We start from the raw sequence: 19,381 nt of genomic DNA on the forward strand, positions 1-19,381 counted from the left end.
AGCTGCCGATAATGATAAGGAGAGGACGGAGTTAATTGCAGAACGTGAATTCCATCAGCAAAAAGCTGCGTATGCACGGGCAGGTTTACATAGTGATACATTGCTTAGCAAATCAGATGGTAACGTTACAGTGATAACATTTGATTTGATGAAAACTTTGCCTACACCGATCATCTCAACTGGAGTTTGCTATTACAAACGTCAGTTGTGGACATATTGCTTTGGCATCCACAATATGCACAATGATGATGTATACATGTTTCTGTGGCATGAATCCATTGCGTCGAGAGGGCCACAAGAAATTGGTTCTTGTTTGCTGTACTTCATACGCAATTTTGTCAGGACTGAAAAACTAATTATGTACTCTGATCAGTGCGGAGGCCAGAATAGAAACATAAAGGTTGCTGTACTGTGCCAATACATTGTCAACAGCTCAGAGTTCTCTGTGAAGGAAATAGACCATAAATTTTTAGTTAGCGGACACTCGTACCTGCCCTGTGATCAGGATTTTGGCTTAGTTCAGAAACGAAAAAAGTATTTTCCTAATATTTACCGTCCTAAACACTGGAATGATGTGGTAGTGAGTGCCAGAAAAATGAATCCATTCAAGGTAATTAATATGAATGCGGAATGTTTCTTTTCAACAAAACAACTCGAAAGAAACATCACGAATCGAAAAATGTCTTCTGGCAATTGTAAAGTACAATGGTTGAACATACAGTGGCTGCGGTATGAAGCAACCAACAGATTCAAAATATTGTATAAATACTCGAACCAAAACCAAGAGCCATTTCAGGAAATTGATGTGGCCAAACGAACATCCACATGCATCAGCAATCTCGAACTGCTTTATCCTAATGGAAATGTAATTACAGAGGCAAAAAAGAAGGATCTGCTAAGTTTGCTTCCGTATGTACCTCCACTTCATCATGATTTCTACAAAACTTTACAAACGTCATCAAATGCTGTAGAAACATTGCCTGTGGATGATTTTGAAATGTAACACAATGCGTAACATTACAGAAACCAATGTAAAATGTTACATGTAATGTGTACAATGTATACTAGTAATGAATACTATTGTCACATGCATCAGCGTACTAACGGACCTGTCATTGAGAATGTTCAACTACTTGGAGCGAAAATGGACTAAGCCACAACAAAACTGCTAATATTCTACTATATAGTACTTTTGTAATTTATCTATGTCAAAATATTGTTCAATAAAACCACAGTTACATCATATGCATGTTACAAGGCTGCAATGTATCACAAACATACATTATTTTGTGGGCCCGTATTATGAGACCTGTTTCCTCCATATTGACTTCTCCGGGGTTAGTCCGCTTGTGCTCTCAGTGCCTCAAATATATACACAATTACATATGCAATTACACTTTAACATTGTTCTTTATCACTTTACACAAACAGACCACACAACACTTTGTTCACGGAACTTCAATAAACTGCCAGAGGCTGCTTCAGCAGTTGCTGCATATATGAGTAGTTATCTGCAACAGAAGAACAGGAAACAAACTGCAGAAATATCCTTGTCTAAAGACACTTTAGAAACAACATAAAAACTTGCAGCAACTACTTAGCTGACTCACATTAGTAGTAAACATATTCACTTAAGGCATGTCTAGCAATTAATTTAATATGTTCTTCAAACTTCTATATGTATGCCGATAACACTACACTGTAGAGTGTGACCACAATGAAACTAACAATGTAAGAGATATCTTCTACACAAATTCTGGGATGTTAACATCTGAATAGCTGTTCTCTGCAAAACTGTTTTTTATAGTTGGAGGGTCCAGCATGTGAAGCAAGATACTTAAACTTGTTAAAGACTTACTGAAATTTATCATTTGATGCAGTTTTAGATTTGAAGTTAACATTTAAATACCTCAGATAATGACTGACTTTTTCAGTAAACAAAATGTCCATGAAAGCATCTAATAATAATTCCCTGTCCCACAATGTAATTTTATTTTTTAAAGAGTAGAGCCCCTCCACACTGCCACTAGCAAAAGTTCTACAATCACTTCTGCATTGATTAGTTTTTTATCAATACAGGTCCATCAGGAGATAGAAAATGGATGAAAAATGTAACAAGAATTGAGATTTTAAGGGCAGAGGGCAAAACATGTCATGGCAGGCACCAAGGGGAAAAAATCCTCCACAACTGTTGGACAGGTAGTAAGAGCAGTAGCGGATTTCTTGCTGTCTGCAGCAGATCATGCAAGGGTAGGTCACATTAGTAAGTGGGTACCATGCAGTTTGATACTAGTGTTATAACCACCTGCACATCAGTACAAATGTATGTTGGAGCACATCAGGCTACAGTGGGGAAGGCCAGTTGCACCCTTTCTGTACTCCAACCTACTTACATTTAATGCCCGATTTAATAAAAATTATACTCTTCCATTTCTGGCACCCTTTCTTGAATACAAACTAGCAAAATTATGAGAATTTGTTGTGTTCCACCACAAACATAGGAAAAATTCCGTGTTTTGCAAATGAAATTTAGTATTGAGCACAGGATGTTTCACCAATTCACGTTTGGCATTTTCAGTGGTTTTCCTTTTGGTCCTATTCAAGAAACATTTCTTCCAGTAAATATTTCTCAGCAGGTAACCTATACTGCAAATTTGCAAAGGCTGAAGTGTTGTTATCATTACAATAAAACAATTTCAGTCAACATCTGAGGAAAATAGCAGCATATATTAACAATAATATACGGGTTAGTGTTAACACACATGAAACCGGTGTTAGTATCATTTTAAGAAACTTGAAATTCAAAATAATTGAATGTCAGAATGGGTGCTACAGCTAACAATTTTTAAGTAAAGCAGAAAACAAAATGCTACTGTACTTACAAACTTTGAGGTGCCAAATGCCTTGACACAGGCTACCAATAACCTAATAGTATTTTTGACATCTCATGCCTCACAGGTACTTAACTGGATTGCAATCTGATGATTGCTGCTATCAACATGAAAGATAATATAGTTGTATCCAGTGACCAAATTTCAAAGCCGATACTGAAATTAAGTTCTAAGTTACAAATTCCAGTATTTACATATACATCACTGGTAATCCATTCATGTGTCATAACATTAACCTCAGTGCAAATGTACCTCCATTTTAAGCGAAAGGTCAAGTTTGCCATTGTATGCAAAACACTATTACCTTGTACTTCAAGTTTACTGCTATAGGACTGTGTAACATTTGCTGCTGCTGGAAGACTATCGGAGCCATAACTGGAACAAAGAGCTCCGAGTTACCACCTGCCAATATATACAAAACTTCAATTTTAAACTGAAAGTGAAATATGTCATATGTATCCAAACCACTACCACATTATTCTTCAAGCTTCTCACATTATAGCTGTGTGACGTCTGCTGCTGCTGACTTCTGGAGCTGTAACAGAAACAAAGAGCTTTGAGTTACCATTTGCCAGTATACTCTTAAGGACTGTAACTGTACCTTCATTTTAAGTGAAAGGTGAAATTTCCCACACATGTATCCAAACCACTAGTACCTTATTCTACAAGTTTCCCATTTTATAACTGTGTGACATCTGCTGCTGGTGACTGACTTCTGGAGCTATAACTGGAACAAAGTGCTCTGACTTACTGAGCGACAATATACATTAAACACTTCAACACAAAACCACTAGTACTCTTTTAATGTAGCATAACAAATATATGCTATGGCCTACAGTTATATCTCCATTTTAAGGGGGAGATCAAATCTGCCAAAAATGTACCCAAACTAGACTTACCTTACTGTTATAATATCCCAAGTATTAAACGGAGACTCATCTGCTGGTGTTGGTGTGCCTCTCGAATCGACTACTGAAACAAACATCTAAGATAAGAAAAGCATATTTTGGGGTATAAATCACCAGTAATCTCTCATTAAATACAATAAATAACACGTACCCTATAACAGGAAATTCAGGAGTTAGTACTGTCCATATTTAGAAATATAAGTTTTTCAACTTTGGACACCTTCAGCCGTGTGCGCCTTTCATTTATAATGATACCAGTTTTAGAAAATATTCTTTCGCATGGCACAGAAGTGGCCACTATGTTGAATTTTTCCCTCGCCACTTTAGACATATTTGGGAAAATATATTGATTTTCACGCCACCATGCCAGTGGGTCCTCACTTCTACTAATAACTGGGCTGTCCATGTACCTTTGTACTTCCACAATAGCAGCTGACTGAGGAGTGCCCTGGGGCTGTGTTGATTTTACAATTGCACCATAGACACCCCATACTGACAAGGGATCAGTGGTGGTTGAAGTTGACACAGTTTCATGGCTCTGGCCTGTGTTTGTCAGTCTTCTGTCACCCATCTTTTGTGCTACTAGTTCAATAAGCTGTTTCTTTGCATTATCTGCTGCAACTCGGCTTTCAAACACAAGAGATTTAAAGCATGGATCTAGTAGAGTGGCTACTCCTATAGACTTGCTCATCTCTACATTGTGGAAACAGTCCTTCAGGCCTTTTGTTAATTCTTCAATGACAGTCCTTGTCACACTGTTAAATGGCCTTTTCAAAAGTTCTGCACACACTGATAATAATCCCCTTGTCAGAACAATAACCTGAAAATTGGAATAAGTTCTTCAATATAACACAAACAGTACAATATCTCAGAAATGATTATGCCATAATACCACAGCTAACATTTTAGCAAGAAAAAAGCTGCTTAACTTACTTGGCTGCCAGTAGGATATGACTCAGCACTAAGCTGTGTTGAAACCTGTGCAAATGGCTTCAGCACAGAGCAGAGTTCTGAGCAGAGATATTCCATTCCTCATCTGTCAGTTGTTCAAAATCAACTGTGAATAGTACAAGTGAAGTCTTCACTGCATCTTTAATTTCAACTATTCGCTCCAACATACACATAGTAGAGTTCCACCTTGTTGGCACCTCCTGCACCAGTTTTTTAACATGACCGGCCCCATTATTTTGTTGGTATGTCAGCAGTCTTTCTCTTGCCTTGCAGCTTCTCTTGAAGAATGCTACAATAGTTTTGACTTTCTGCTGAATTGACACAAAATGTTTTAGTGCATTCTGCACAATAAGATTTAGTGTATGTGCATAGCACCCAAAGTGTTTCCACTGTAAAATGGATACTGCATTTTTAATATTTGGTGCATTATCCGTCACAACCAGCAAAACTTTGTCAGCCTGAAGTTATCTGTCGTGCCTATTAGAGATGCCGACAGATTCGAAGCAGTATGTGCACCAGAGAATTGGGAACATCCTAACAACACAGATTGCAAGGTGAAATCTTCAGACACAAAATGCCCTGTCACCGCCATGTAACCTTCATTTGCTGCCGATGTCCAGCAATCTGTGGTCAAACAAACTGTCTTCGCAGCTGACAGTTTGTCTACCACTGTCTCCTTTGCTGCTGTGTATGCTGCTTGCAGCATTACATCTGAAATATGCTTCCTGCTTGGTAACTCATAACCAGGATTAAGTGCCCACACAAAACCCCGAATCTTCAACGACTGAAAATGGTTGGAAGTCTTTAGTGAACAGCTGAAGAAGTTGCCCATCTATCTTCTTTTTCTGATTCACTCCGATCCTTTTGGAGAGGTACGATGTCATAGAACTTTGAACACCTTGCTGCATTGATGGGGCTGGAGCAGCTCGCTCCTCTTCCACACTACTGGTGCCAAGGATCACCTCTACAGGAAGGGTTTCACCTACAGAAAAATAGGTTTCATATCAGCATAAGCACAATAGAAATGATGCCATATTATTTTTGGTGATATATATTACAATGTTTGCGTACAGTATTCTACATGGTACTTGCAGCTTGAATATTTACTTCATACAAGTTGACAATTGACTCAGTTTTAGTAATGACTATAGCTTCAAGTTTCTTCTTTAATCCTAGCAACACCAACACATTTTCAATAATGTGTATTGGAGGGAAGGGAGGGTACTGTATTTCCACCCTAAAAAAATATCTTAATTGTTGTTGACATATCATATTTTAAACAAATACTGATGTATAAGTAGGGCCCTGAACTTCAAAATATTCAATATGACTGTCACTGTGGAAAGTCACATGTACTATTAACGTGTCAAATTTTTGGGTTGAGTTTAACCACAAAATTTAAAACATTTATGGAATTCAGTTGAAGACTCCATTAAAAACAATTATCCTTTTCAAAATTTTAAAATATGAAACAGTATCTAATTCCCCCCCCCCCCCCCCGGCATCGTCAGGGTTAAAAACAAATGATACACAGGAATGAGCACTGATACAATCTGCTATCTGATTAGTTACTAATAATTGCGAGACGACAGTTCATATATCACCCAGTGGCATTTTATTAGCACTATCGTTATTACACCTGCAACAATAACTTCGAATTAAATAATTAAGTATTCCGGCACCATATGCAACATAATTTAATGTTTGAAAATGTCAAGGCAAACAGGTGCGGTGGTATCGACAGATTAAGTAGTCACGACAAATGAAGACTCGCGTGTAAAAATGCACAAAGCTCCACACTGTATAGCATGCTCTTATTTTAAAAAAATTAATAAAATAAAAAATAAATGATTATGCATGCACTGAAATAACCGTAATTGCAATAAAAATATTTTTTTCATTACTCACCAAAATCTAGCTCCGAAGGTCTTTGTGAAGAGAAATTCACAATTAAATGTGATTTCTGAAGAGGTTTTTTTAAATTCGTCGTCGTCGATTTGTACGATAATTTCTTACCGCACAAAGTACATTTCGCAAACTCTCGATCAAGAGTTTCGAAATAAGACCGCATTTCGCTTGTCCTCGACCTCTTCATGTTGGCAACTATTGGTACTAATATCAACAACACAAAGAAAACAAGAGCGTGGAACGAAAGTCAATACCCTCTAACGCAACCAAAGGCCGGAAAGAGAGTGACACCTGTTCCGGAACACCAAGAATTGCAGAGAAATGAGACAATAGATTCCCGTTATTTGCCATCCCCTCTCCCCGATGGCCCACCGTCATTTCCGTAGCAGTACGAAAATATTTGTTCGCTCCAGTTACTATCCTCTCTGGAAATATCACCTGGAACTACGACCTTTAACTGGAGTCACCGAGTCAGGAACGTCTAGACACACAGTTATTCCGTTACCAGCTTCCAGGTTATCTGTGGTGGTAGCCCGATAACTGCCAGAGAACTAGAACTACGAGCCAATAACGATAACTGCCAGAGGAGAATACCGATCTCTGACAGTTATCTCCATAGTCGCTCGAATTCCTTAGTAACTCTCCTTGTACTACCCGTCCAAGCTAAATTAACACGTAAGGCAGTGGCTCAAGGGATCGACTGTACTTGTTAATGCCTGTACTGCAGCTCCTATCAGCCACGGCTCGGACATTAATTTTATTTAATTGTTTATGCTAAAAGTAACGAAGGCCCACGAAATAGTACACAGTTCTTATCAACAGATGGCGCGCAGTCTCACAGTTATTCCCATGGTCTATAGAACGCCTTCCAAATGCGAAGTACGATCTTCGGTCAACAGATGGCGCGAGGCACTGTTGACACTAAACAGTTATTGAAATAACTGTCAGAATCAGAGGAACGGTTATCGCAGTAACCATTACTTCTCAGTAACCGGTTATTTCTATCAGTTACGTTATTTTTTGCCACCTCTAGTAGGCTGTCTTGCTTAAGACTTGATTCGTATTATGTCAGATGAATGAGGACACTTGAGGATTTGAATGCAATGTTGTAAACATTATTTAAAAATTAGGTAATCGTGTTCAACATACAGAATGGCTCAAATGGCTCTGAGCACTATGGGACTCAACTGCTGTGGTCATCAGCCCCCTAGAACTTAGAACTACTTAAACCTAACTAACCTAAGGACATCACACAGATCCATGCCCGAGGCAGGATTCGAACCTGTGACCGTAGCAGCAGCGCGGCTCCGGACTGGAGCGCCTAGAACCGCACGGCCACCGCGGCCGGCCAACATACAGAGTGTCATTATAATATCAATATGTTAATCCTTTCACAATCCAGAAGCACTATAACTGACGCGTTTTAACGAGCAAGACAGAATTACTCAGCAAGAAAAACATAAAGGCGCTATAAAGTGATAATGTTCTACAATGGTGATCATTTCCCTTGTAACGCGTAAAATAATAAACCTTGCTTCAACTTCTTTCTGTTGCATCAGAGCACTTTCGATACTGGAATAGAATTCGATGAATGGAGAACTTCAGCCCATTAAAAATGTTCGATTGAGGGCGAGGCTGGAACGACATAACCAGGCAGTCCGAAGTCACATTCAGCTCTTGACAGCCAGGCGTGCAGAAGACTGCAGGGGGTTGAGCCCACAGCTTCTGATACACAGGCCTCACGGTCAACTGTGACGTCATTGCCGATAGACCGTCGCTGATTGCCGCAAAAGCCTGCAGTTCTTTCGTGAAATTGTAAAAAAATCACGAGACTTAGTTCTCGACTATCAATTTGTGTGCCACTTACAATGACACTGTGCCGCTCTTTATCGTTTAAAAAGACACTATGCCTTTCCTGTATGCTGTTGTGCAAAATGCATGTTACGCTGGTTGCAATGCTCTGTGATTTCCTTCTATTGTGTTTGAGATCATTTGCAGAATTTTACCGTTTGTTAACAAAAACTTTGGGAGTGAAACCGCCATATGCCACAGCCTGTAAATTATTCTACGTGATGGAGATAGTTTTAGTAAAACTTATCAGATAGGATGGAGAAATTATTCTGTTGACCATAAGCTTAATTACTTCGACAAAAATATAATTCACTGAGACATAAATGACTCACCAAAGATCGTATCGATGTTGTCGTCAGGATCAGTTTAATTGTAGACCCTCATGTAACCAAGATTTAACCAAAAAAGCAAAAAGAAAGATTTCATAAATCTGATACGTCCTTCTGTCTGTGTCATCAGAACTGTCAAATATGTACCAGCATACTGCCGTTAATGAAATGAAATGTTTGTAAGTAAAATGTAGGCTTAGTATTATGCACTTTCAGTGATAACAACGCAATTATACGTATTGAGAAGAGAAAATTAGGAATGAGAGGAAAATGACAAATGTAAATGTTTGTTAACCTGATACAAAATTTATTTCAAGCTACTTTACAGTTGACAATTTTCCCTTTTTGCTGTTATTACCGTTACCGCTAATTATTGAGAAAGATATTACACGGTACTTTTACCACTCACTGAAGAATTCTGTCGTCTATGTGATCTACCTACGAAAACTCCCTTCGGAAAAAGTTTTTTTTTTTAATTTCATCAGCATCTAGAATTAAAAAGTAAATTTCCCTGGGAAGGGCATCTAATGAAGCTGTGTTGAAGTTCTCGGGAGACCAAGCTTTTACCAACTAAATAACCAGAAATAACAACATTAGTAACCTCATTACCCTGCATTGTTTTCAAATGCTGATAATGTATAATCTCTCTCTAAATATGTTTTACATGTGTCGTGTCTCAGATTCTTAAGAACACCATTTGCACAGTGCCCTGACAAGTATGTGTAAGAAAAGGCAAATATTTCTGAACAGACTGAATTTGATCCTCTCTGAAATCGATTACACTGTCAAAGTTTGGTGGTGGGGCCGTGAGTCGTGCTTGGGTAACTCAGTTGGTACAGCACTTGCCAGTGAAAGGTAAAGGTCCCGAGTTCGAATGTCGGCCCGGCACACAGTTTTAATCTGCAAGGAAGTTTCAATATTAAAAATGTTCCACCATGCACAAATTAATTTTGATGAATTTAGCAGCGCTTTCAAAACTTTCAGTAAGATGATGTTCCCCCAAGGCTACCAAACCTTGAACAGTCCTCTCATTGAAAATATCAAGCACAACTTTGAAATTTTCTCACTCCAGGTTGTTTTTAGGCAGATACTTTAATTTTTTTGGTAAAAATTTGTTATCTGTTTGTACTCCACGTCATGCAGAGAATTTCGCCATAAGGAGTTCTTTGCTTTGTGAAACAGTTTCAAACTGTGGGAACTTTATTATCTGATCTGGATCTTCTTTATCGATCCAATGGTATGTGACACATTTTAATATGTGAACGAAATGTTAAACTAAAAAAGGGGTTGTGTGTCATTACAAAGAAGATTGTAAACAATTGACAGTTGAGAAGGGGAAGCAAAGAATGACGTGGCCCATGTGTTAATTGAACTTTTGTCACTAACATCACAGACTAATCAGTGAACAACAAGGACTGATTCACAAATAATTAGAAGCTTGTGTTTTGAATACAACAGTTAATTGCCCCCTAGCTGCTCAACTGCTGAATGTGTTTGAAAATGCAGACAAATCCTATGCTGTATATTAGGATGGGGTAGCGCAAGACAATTTGCGCTCCTTATAAACTCGTAAGTGTGTGGTGATATTGAAAATAAAATGCTACAAGACATAATGTAATCTGGCGAGTATCTGTAGCCCTTCTTTTGGACACCCATTCATTTCACTTGCTAACAAAAAAATTAAGATTCCTACTTTCAGTTTTATCAAAAAAATGTAACTTTTTTTTCATTCCCATCCCCCAGCACACCCGTCCCGAATCCGACTCCACTCCACTCCCGATGTTATCCTCTCCTCCCCCAACCTCCTTGGCCGCATAACGGTGGATGTCCTGGAGCCTATTGGTAGCGACCATCTCCCTGTCCTCCTCACCGTTTCTGACGGTCGTCGCCACCGCCCCGACCCTCGTAATGACCCTCCCCCTAAGTATGTCCATGACTACTCCCGTGCCGACTGGAATGCCTACTGGGATACCCTTTCCACCCAGGTCGATAGCCACCCCTTCACCTACCACCCTAACGATGTCACCCATGCCGCTTCCTTCCTCCAGCAGACCTTGTCTGATGCCGTGGAGGCCCACGTCCCTACTGTCGCCATCCACCCCTACCGTCCTACCTTACCCCCACAGGCCGTCCTCCTCCTCCGTGAATCCCGTCGTCTCTACCGTGCCTTCCTCCGCACACGTGACCCGGACACACTACGACGCCACCGGCAACTCCAACGACACATTCGTAATTTGCTCGCGGCTAAGAAACGCCGGGACTGCCGACAGACATGCATCCGTTTAAATGCTACCCTACCAATCAACTCGTCCAAGTTCTGGTCGGCCTTCCGTCGCCTTACCGGAACTAAACCCTCCCCTTATTATCCTCTTCTCCATGATGATCACCCTTTCCCTGACTCCCTTAGTAAGGCCAATCACTTTGCCTCCTACCTCTCCGATGTATTTTCCATCCCCGATGATCCGCAGTTCGATTACTCCCTCTTCCCGGATATCCGCGATCCAACTGACACATCTGTCCCTCCCCTCGCTCCTGGTTTCCAGTACTTGGACAACATTGCACACACGGAACTCAATGCCCCTATCACTACACAGGATCTCATTGCTACACTCCGCACAAAACGCAACACCGCTCCTGGCCACGATCGTGTCACCTACCGTCACCTTCGTGAAGCTCCAGTCTCTTTCCTCTCCACCCTGGCCAGGCTCTACAATGTAGTCCTGTCCACCGGTTACTACCCCGACCTGTGGAAAACCTCCCGTATCCTCATGTTCCTTAAACCCGGCAAACCGCCGTCCGCCGTCTCCTCCTACCGCCCCATCAGCCTTACCTCGGTCTTCAGCAAGGTCCTGGAATCTATCCTCACCCACTGCATCCACCAGCATCTCCGCCAGCACTGCCTCCTTCCCGTTACCCAGTGTGGCTTTCGGCCGTCCTTCTCTTCCGACGACCTTCTCCTTCACCTCACGCATCTCCTTTCCCAATAGCTTAATTCCCGTCGCTCCGCAATCTTCCTCTCCCTGGACCTCGAACGTGCCTATGACCGAGTGTGGCATTCCGGTCTCCTCTTCAAGCTCCAAACCTTCGCCCTTCCCACTAACTACGTCCGTCTGATCGGCTCCTATCTCTCCCGCCGTCCTTCCTATGTCACCATCCATAACACAGATTCCTACACCTTTTTCCCCTCCGCCGGTGTGCCCCAAGGCTCTGTCCTCTCCCCCCTTCTGTACCTTTTGTACACGGCGGACATGCCGCCGCCGTCACCCCCCGTCCACCTTCTCCAGTTTGCCGATGACACCGCCTTCCTTGCCCTTGCCCCCACCCTGCAGCGCTCCCAACACCTTCTCCAATCTCATCTTGACCGGTTCACCGCTTGGTGCAACCAGTGGTTGCTCAAGGTCAATCCCTCCAAAACCCAGGCGATCATTGTAGGAAAAACCACCCCTTCCTTCCGCCTCCTTGATTTCTACATCACCATCTATGGCCGTCCTATCGCCCTCACTCCCACCTTTAAGTACCTTGGCGTCACCCTCGACCGTCGCCTCTCCTGGACTCCCCACCTCCGGACAATCCAAGCCAAGACACCCTCCCGACTCAATCTCCTCAAGCTCCTCTCCGGCCGTACGTGGGGTCTGGACCCCTCCACCATCCTCCACACCTATAAATTCCTCATCCGCCCCATCCTTTGTTATGCCCATCCGGCTTGGATCTCCGCCCCCCCCTCCCTTTTATAAATCCCTCCAAATCCTCGAGCGCCATGCTCTCCGCCTCGCCTATCGCATCCGTCTCCCCTCCCCTACACGAATCCTGTACGATCTCATCCCCGTCCCCCACCTCCTCCTTTTCCTTGAAAGGATACGGATCCTGTACACCTCCCGCAAACTCGATCCTCCTCACCCGCTCGTCTCCCCAATCCTCTCCCACCCCCGCCCGCTGCCGCGCCTGTATGCCCACGTCCCACCTGGTCTCCATCTGTCCACCCCCCTTACCCTCTCCCAAGGTGGCTTCCGCCAGCTCCCCCTCCCTGATGATGTCCTCCTCCCCTCCATCTACCCCTCCTATCAACTTTAATCATCCCCCCACCTCCTGTGTCCTATCCTTTAGGCACCCTCCCTCCCTCCCTTCCCCTCCGTTCTCTTTCCTTTCCCCCCTCCCTCCTCCCCTCTCCCCCGGGCTTCCCCTCCCCCTTCCTCCCTCCCCCTCTCTCCTATGCCCATGGCATCTCTGCTCTCCCCTCTCGCTCTCCCACTCCCCTTCCTCCTCCTCCTCTCTGGGCAGGTCCCCGGACTCGCACACGCATAGTGAACATTCGCGCGCCGGAGATCGTCGCCTTATGTGTCTCGTGTGTGTGACGTCGTTTAGTTTTTTTGGTGTCCGCCGTCCCACTACTACATTCACTTGTGCCGTCGGATTCATCAGTGTTATGTGCACTGTGCCAACGTGTTTTCAGTGTTGTTATCGTCACGTGTGAACGACTCCATGTTTTTTGTGTCTCTGTGACCTCTCTCTTTTGCCCATCACTTTGTTTCATTATCATTCTCCATTTTTATACTTTTGTAAAACGCTATGGCTGAAGAGCGGCGTAGTGTGCCGCTGCCAACCTACCTGATTTGTACAAGTTTTAAAATAACAATAAAGTAAAAAAAAAATAAAAGCGTATCCATGCTCCGATAATCCCCTCCCAATTGCGCGTGGCGGAGTTGCCATTGGGCACCATCGCCAGATCCCCGTTCGGCTCCAACCTCTCCTTCCCGACCCCATCGAACACCTGATCCTTAGTCTCTTCTTCCCTGGCCTTACCGTTACCTGCGCCACCATCTATGTCCGCCCCAACGCCCCTATTCCCTTCGACTTTATCTCCCATGTCGACCGTACCTTCTCCTCCTACGTGATCGCCGCCGACCTCAACATCCATAGTAGTTCCGCTGCCCAGTTACGGCGGTGGCATCGGTTCCTCTCCTCCCTTCAAGGCGACGTCATTCCCATCCCCCAGCACACCCGTCCCGAATCCGACTCCACTCCCGATGTTATCCTCTCCTCCCCCAACCTCCTTGGCCGCATAACGGTGGATGTCCTGGAGCCTATTTGTAGCGACCATCTCCCTGTCCTCCTCACCGTTTCTGACAGTCGTCGCCCCCGCCCCGAACCTCGTAATGACCCTCCCCCTAAGTATGTCCATGACTACTCCCGTGCCGACTGGAATGCCTACCGGGATACCCTTTCCACCCAGGTCGATAGCCACCCCTTCAACTACCACCACCCTGACGATGTCACCCATGCCGCTTCCTTTCTCCAGCAGACCTTGTCTGAGGTCGTGGAGGTCCACGTCCCTACTGTCGCCATCCACCCCTACCGTCCTACCTTTCCCCCACAGGCCGTCCTCCTCCTCCGTGAATCCCGTCGTCTCTGCCGTGCCTTCCTCCGCACGCGTGACCCGGACACACTACGACGCCACCGGCAACTCCAACGACACATTCGTAATTTGCTCGCGGCTAAGAAACGCCGGGACTAGCGACAGACATGCACCCGTTTAAATGCTACCCTACCAATAAACTCGTCCAATTTCTGGTCGGCCTTCCGTCGCCTAACCGGAACTAAACCCTCCCCTTATTATCCTCTTCTCCATGATGATCACCCTTTCCCTGACTCCCTTAGTAAGGCCAATCACTTTGCCTCCTACCTCTCCGATGTATTTTCCATCCCCGATGATCCGCAGTTCGATTACTCCCTCTTCCCGGATATCCGCGATTGAACTGACACATCTGTCCCTCCCCTCGCTCCTGGTTTCCAGTACTTGGACAACATTGCACACACGGAACTCAATGCCCCTATCACTACACAGGATCTCATTGCTACACTCCGCACAAAACGCAACACCGCTCCTGGCCACGATCGTGTCACCTACCGTCACCTTCGTGAAGCTCCTGTCTCTTTCCTCTCCACCCTGGCCAGGCTCTACAATGTAGTCCTGTCCACCGGCTACTACCCCGACCTGTGGAAAACCTCCCGTATCCTCATGTTCCTTAAACCCGGCAAACCGCCGTCCGCTGTCTCCTCCTACCGCCCCATCAGCCTTACCTCGGTCTTCAGCAAGGTCCTGGAATCTATCCTCACCCGCCGCATCCACCAGCATCTCCGCCAGCACTGCCTCCTTCCCGTTACCCAGTGTGGCTTTCGGCCGTCCTTCTCTTCCGACGACCTTCTCCTTCACCTCACGCATCTCCTTTCCCAACAGCTTAATTCCCGTCGCTCCGCAATCTTCCTCTCCCTGGACCTCGAACGTGCCTATGACCGAGTGTGGCATTCCGGTCTCCTCTTCAAGCTCCAAACCTTCGCCCTTCCCATTAACTACGTCCATCTGATCGGGTAATATCTCTCCCGCCGTCCTTCCTATGTCACCATGCATAACGCAGATTCCTACACCTTTTTCCCCTCCGCCGGTGTGCCCCAAGGCTCTGTCCTCTCCCCCCTTCTGTACCTTTTGTACACGGCGGACATGCCGCCGCCGTCACCCCCCGTCCACCTTCTCCAGTTTGCCGATGACACCGCCTTCCTTGCCCTTGCCCCCACCCTGCAGCACTCCCAACACCTTCTCCAATCCCATCTTGACCGGTTCACCGCTTGGTGCAACCAGTGGTTGCTCAAGGTCAATCCCTCCAAAACCCAGGCGATCATTGTAGGCAAAACCACCCCTTCCTTCCGCCTCCTTGATTTCTACATCACCATCTATGGCCGTCCTATCGCCCTCACTCCCACCCTTAAGTACCTTGGCGTCACCCTCGACCGTCGCCTCTCCTGGACTCCCCACCTCCAGACAATCCAAGCCAAGGCACGCTCCCGACTCAGTCTCCTCAAGCTCCTCTCCGGCCATACGTGGGGTCTGGACCCCTCCACCATCCTCCACACCTATAAATCCCTCATCCGCCCCATCCTTTGTTATGCCCATCCGGCTTGGATCTCCGCCCCCCCTCCCTTTTATAAATCCCGCCAAATCCTCGAACGCCATGCTCTCCGCCTCGCCTATCGCATCCGTCTCCCCTCCCCTACACGGATCCTGTACGATCTCATCCCCTTCCCCCACCTCCTCCTTTTCCTTGAAAGGATACGGATCCTGTACACCTCCCGCAAACTCGATCCTCCTCACCCGCTCGTCTCCCCAATCCTTTCCCACCCCCGCCCGCTGCCGCGCCTGTATGCCCACGTCCCACCTGGTCTCCATCTGTCCACCCTCCTTACCCTCTCCCAAGGTGGCTTCCGCCAGCTCCCCCTCCCTGATGATGTCCTCCTCCCCTCCATCTACCCCTCCTATCAACTTTGATCCTCCCCCCACCTCCTGTGTCCTATCCTTTAGGCACCCTCCCTCCCTCCCCCTCCCTTCTCTTTCCTTTCCCACCTCCCTCCTCCCCTCTCACCCGGGCTTCCCCTCCCCCTACCTCCCTCCCCCTCTCTCCTTTGCCCATGGCATCTCTGCTCTCCCCTCTCGCTGTCCCACCCCCCTTCCTCCTCCTCCTCTCTTGGCAGGTCCCCGGACTCGCACACGCATAGTGAACATTCGCGCGCCGGAGATCATCGCCATCAGTGTCTAGTGTGTGTGCTTCGTTTTGTGTTTCGTGCAGTTACAACTTAACTGTTCACATGTGCCGTCGCCGTTCTCCATGTTTTGTGCGCCGTGTCAGCAAGTGTTAGTGTTTTTATCGTCCAACGTGAATGGCATCTTGTTTTTTGTTTTTGTATCTACTTTCTTTATCCGCCATTTTTTGTATTGTCTGTGTCACTTATGTCGTCTTATTGTACCCCTTAAGGCTGAAGAGCAGCGTATTATGCTGCTGCCAGCCCACCTTGTATGAGGTGATTAAAATTACATTAAAGGAAAAAAAAAAACGTATCCATGCTGGAAATATTGATTGTTGGGGCCATCTTCGTTACATTATAATTTTTGAGGAGGTACATTTTAAAATGATTTGTACCTCGTAATGTGGGTCAAGCATTTGCGGTGTATGTGTTATATTGTTAACATAGATCTACGGAGTAGGCTGTCTTGCTTATGAGTTGGTTCATATTATGTCGGATGAATGAGGACACTTGAGGATTTGAATGCCATGTTGTGACCATTATTTAAAATTAGGTAATTGTGTTCAACATACAGAGTTTCGTTGAAATATCAATATGTTAATCCGTTCACAATCCAGAAGCACTATAACTGACGCGTTTCGAACGAGCAAGACAATTATTCTGCAAGAAAAAAAGAAAGGCGCTATAAAATGTTCTACAATGGTGATCATTTCCCTTGTAACGTGTAACATAATAAAACGTGCTTCAACTTCGTTCTGTTACATCAGAGCACTTTCGATACTGGAATAGAATTCGATGAATGGAGAACTTCAGCCTATTAAAAATGTTCGATTGAGGGCGAGGCTGGAACGACATAACCAGGCAGTCCGAAGTCACATTCAGCTCTTGACAGCAAGGCGTGCAGAAGACTGCAGGGGGTTGAGCCCACAGCTTCTGATACACAGGCCTCACGGTCAACTGTGACGTCATTGCCGATAGACCGTCGCTGATTGCCGCAAAAGCCTGCAGTTCTTTCGTGAAATTGTAAAAAAATCACGAGACTTAGTTCTCGACTATCAATTTGTGTGCCACTTACAATGACACTGTGCCGCTCTTTATCGTTTAAAAAGACACTATGCCTTTCCTGTATGCTGTTGTGCAAAATGCATGTTACGCTGGTTGCAATGCTCTGTGATTTCCTTCTATTGTGTTTGAGATCATTTGCAGAATTTTACCGTTTGTTAACAAAAACTTTGGGAGTGAAACCGCCATATGCCACAGCCTGTAAATTATTCTACGTGATGGAGATAGTTTTAGTAAAACTTATCAGGTAGGATGGAGAAATTATTCTGTTGACCATAAGCTTAATTACTTCGACAAAAATATAATTCACTGAGACATAAATGACTCACCAAAGATCGTATCGATGTTGTCGTCAGGATCAGTTTAATTGTAGACCCTCATGTAACCAAGATTTAACCAAAAAAGCAAAAAGAAAGATTTCATAAATCTGATACGTCCTTCTGTCTGTGTCATCAGAACTGTCAAATATGTACCAGCATACTGCCGTTAATGAAATGAAATGTTTGTAAGTAAAATGTAGGCTTAGTATTATGCACTTTCAGTGATAACAACGCAATTACACGTATTGAGAAGAGAAAATTAGGAATGAGAGGAAAATGTAAATGTTTGTTAACCTGAAACAAAATTTATTTCAAGCTACTTTACAGTTGACAATTTTCCCTTTTTGCTGTTATTACCGTTACCGCTAATTATTGAGAAAGATATTACACGGTACTTTTACCACTCACTGAAGAATTCTGTCGTCTATGTGATCTACCTGACTATAAGAAAACTCCCTTCGGAAAAAGTCTTCTTTTTTAATTTCATCAGCATCTAGAATTAAAAAGTAAATTTCCCTGGGAAGGGCATCTAATGAAGCTGTGTTGAAGTTCTCGGGAGATCAATCTATTACCAACCGAATAAGCAGAAATAACAACATTAATAACCTCATTACCCTGCAGTGTTTTCTAATGCTGATAATATATAGTCTCTCTCTAAATATGTTTTACATGTGTCGTGTCTCAGATTCTTAAGAACACCATTTGCACAGTGCCCTGACAAGTATGTGTAAGAAAAGGCAAATATTTCTGAACAGACTGAATTTGATCCTCTCTGAAATCGATTATACTGTCAAAGTTTGGTGGTGGGGCCGTGAGTCGTGCTTGGGTAACTCAGTTGGTACAGCACTTGCCAGCGAAAGGTAAAGGTCCCGAGTTCGAGACTCGGCCCGGCACACAGTTTTAATCTGCAAGGAAGTTTCAATATTAAAAATGTTCCACCATGCACAAATTAATTTTGATGAATTTAGCAGCGCTCTCGAAACTTTCAGTAAGATGATGTTCCCTAAGGCTACCAAACCTTGAACAGTCCTCTCATTGAAAATATCAAGCACAACTTTGAAATTTTCTCACTCCAGGTTGTTTTTAGGCAGATACTTTAATTTTTTTGGTAAAAATTTGTTATCTGTTTGTACTCCACGTCATGCAGAGAATTTCGCCATAAGGAGTTCTTTGCTTTGTGAAACAGTTTCAAACTGTGGGCACTTTATTATCTGATCTGGGTCTTCTTTATCGATCCAACGGTATGTGACATATTTTAATATGTGAACGAAATGTTAAACTAAAAAAGGGGTTGTGTGTCATTACAAAGAAGATTGTAAACAATTGACAGTTGAGAAGGGGAAGCAAAGAATGACGTGGCCCATGTGTTAATTGAACTTTTGTCACTAACATCACAGACTAATCAGTGAACAACAAGAAGTGATTCACAAATAAATACAAGCTTGTGTTTTGAATACAACAGTTAATTGCCCCCTAGCTGCTGAACTGCTGAATGTGTTTGAAAATTCAGACAAATCCTATGCTGTATATTAGGATGGGGTAGCGCAAGACAATTTGCGCTCCTTATAAACTCGTAAGTGTGTGGTGAT

At 44.1% G+C, this 19,381-nt stretch overlaps 1 protein-coding gene and 1 long non-coding RNA gene across 2 annotated transcripts; both read right to left on the reverse strand.

The window, feature by feature from the left end:
- Window positions 1–3,363: 3,363 nt before the first annotated feature.
- Window positions 3,364–3,854, reverse strand: LOC126213366 (uncharacterized). The gene is made up of 3 exons (XR_007541147.1): window positions 3,791–3,854; window positions 3,548–3,618; window positions 3,364–3,426 (listed from the first exon to the last, which is right to left on the reverse strand). It is a non-coding gene; the product is annotated as an uncharacterized LOC126213366 (long non-coding RNA).
- A 111-nt stretch (window positions 3,855–3,965) lies between these two features.
- Window positions 3,966–4,828, reverse strand: LOC126212665 (E3 SUMO-protein ligase ZBED1-like). The gene is made up of 2 exons (XM_049940087.1): window positions 4,733–4,828; window positions 3,966–4,619 (listed from the first exon to the last, which is right to left on the reverse strand). Exons 1-2 carry the CDS (start codon window positions 4,826–4,828, stop codon window positions 3,966–3,968), a joined length of 750 nt encoding a protein of 249 aa, XP_049796044.1.
- Window positions 4,829–19,381: the final 14,553 nt, after the last annotated feature.

This window comes from Schistocerca nitens, chromosome 11 (genome assembly GCF_023898315.1).
Source record: "Schistocerca nitens isolate TAMUIC-IGC-003100 chromosome 11, iqSchNite1.1, whole genome shotgun sequence".
Classification (NCBI taxonomy): domain Eukaryota; kingdom Metazoa; phylum Arthropoda; class Insecta; order Orthoptera; family Acrididae; genus Schistocerca; species Schistocerca nitens.

Coding starts and splice junctions, on each gene's coding strand:
- LOC126212665 (XM_049940087.1), bottom strand. CDS start 4,828: ATGGAATATCTCTGCTCAGAACTCTGCTCTGTGCTGAAGCCATTTGCA. Junction 4,620..4,732: donor CATATCCTACTGGCAGCCAA/GTAAGTTAAGCA, acceptor TCCAATTTTCAG/GTTATTGTTCTGACAAGGGG.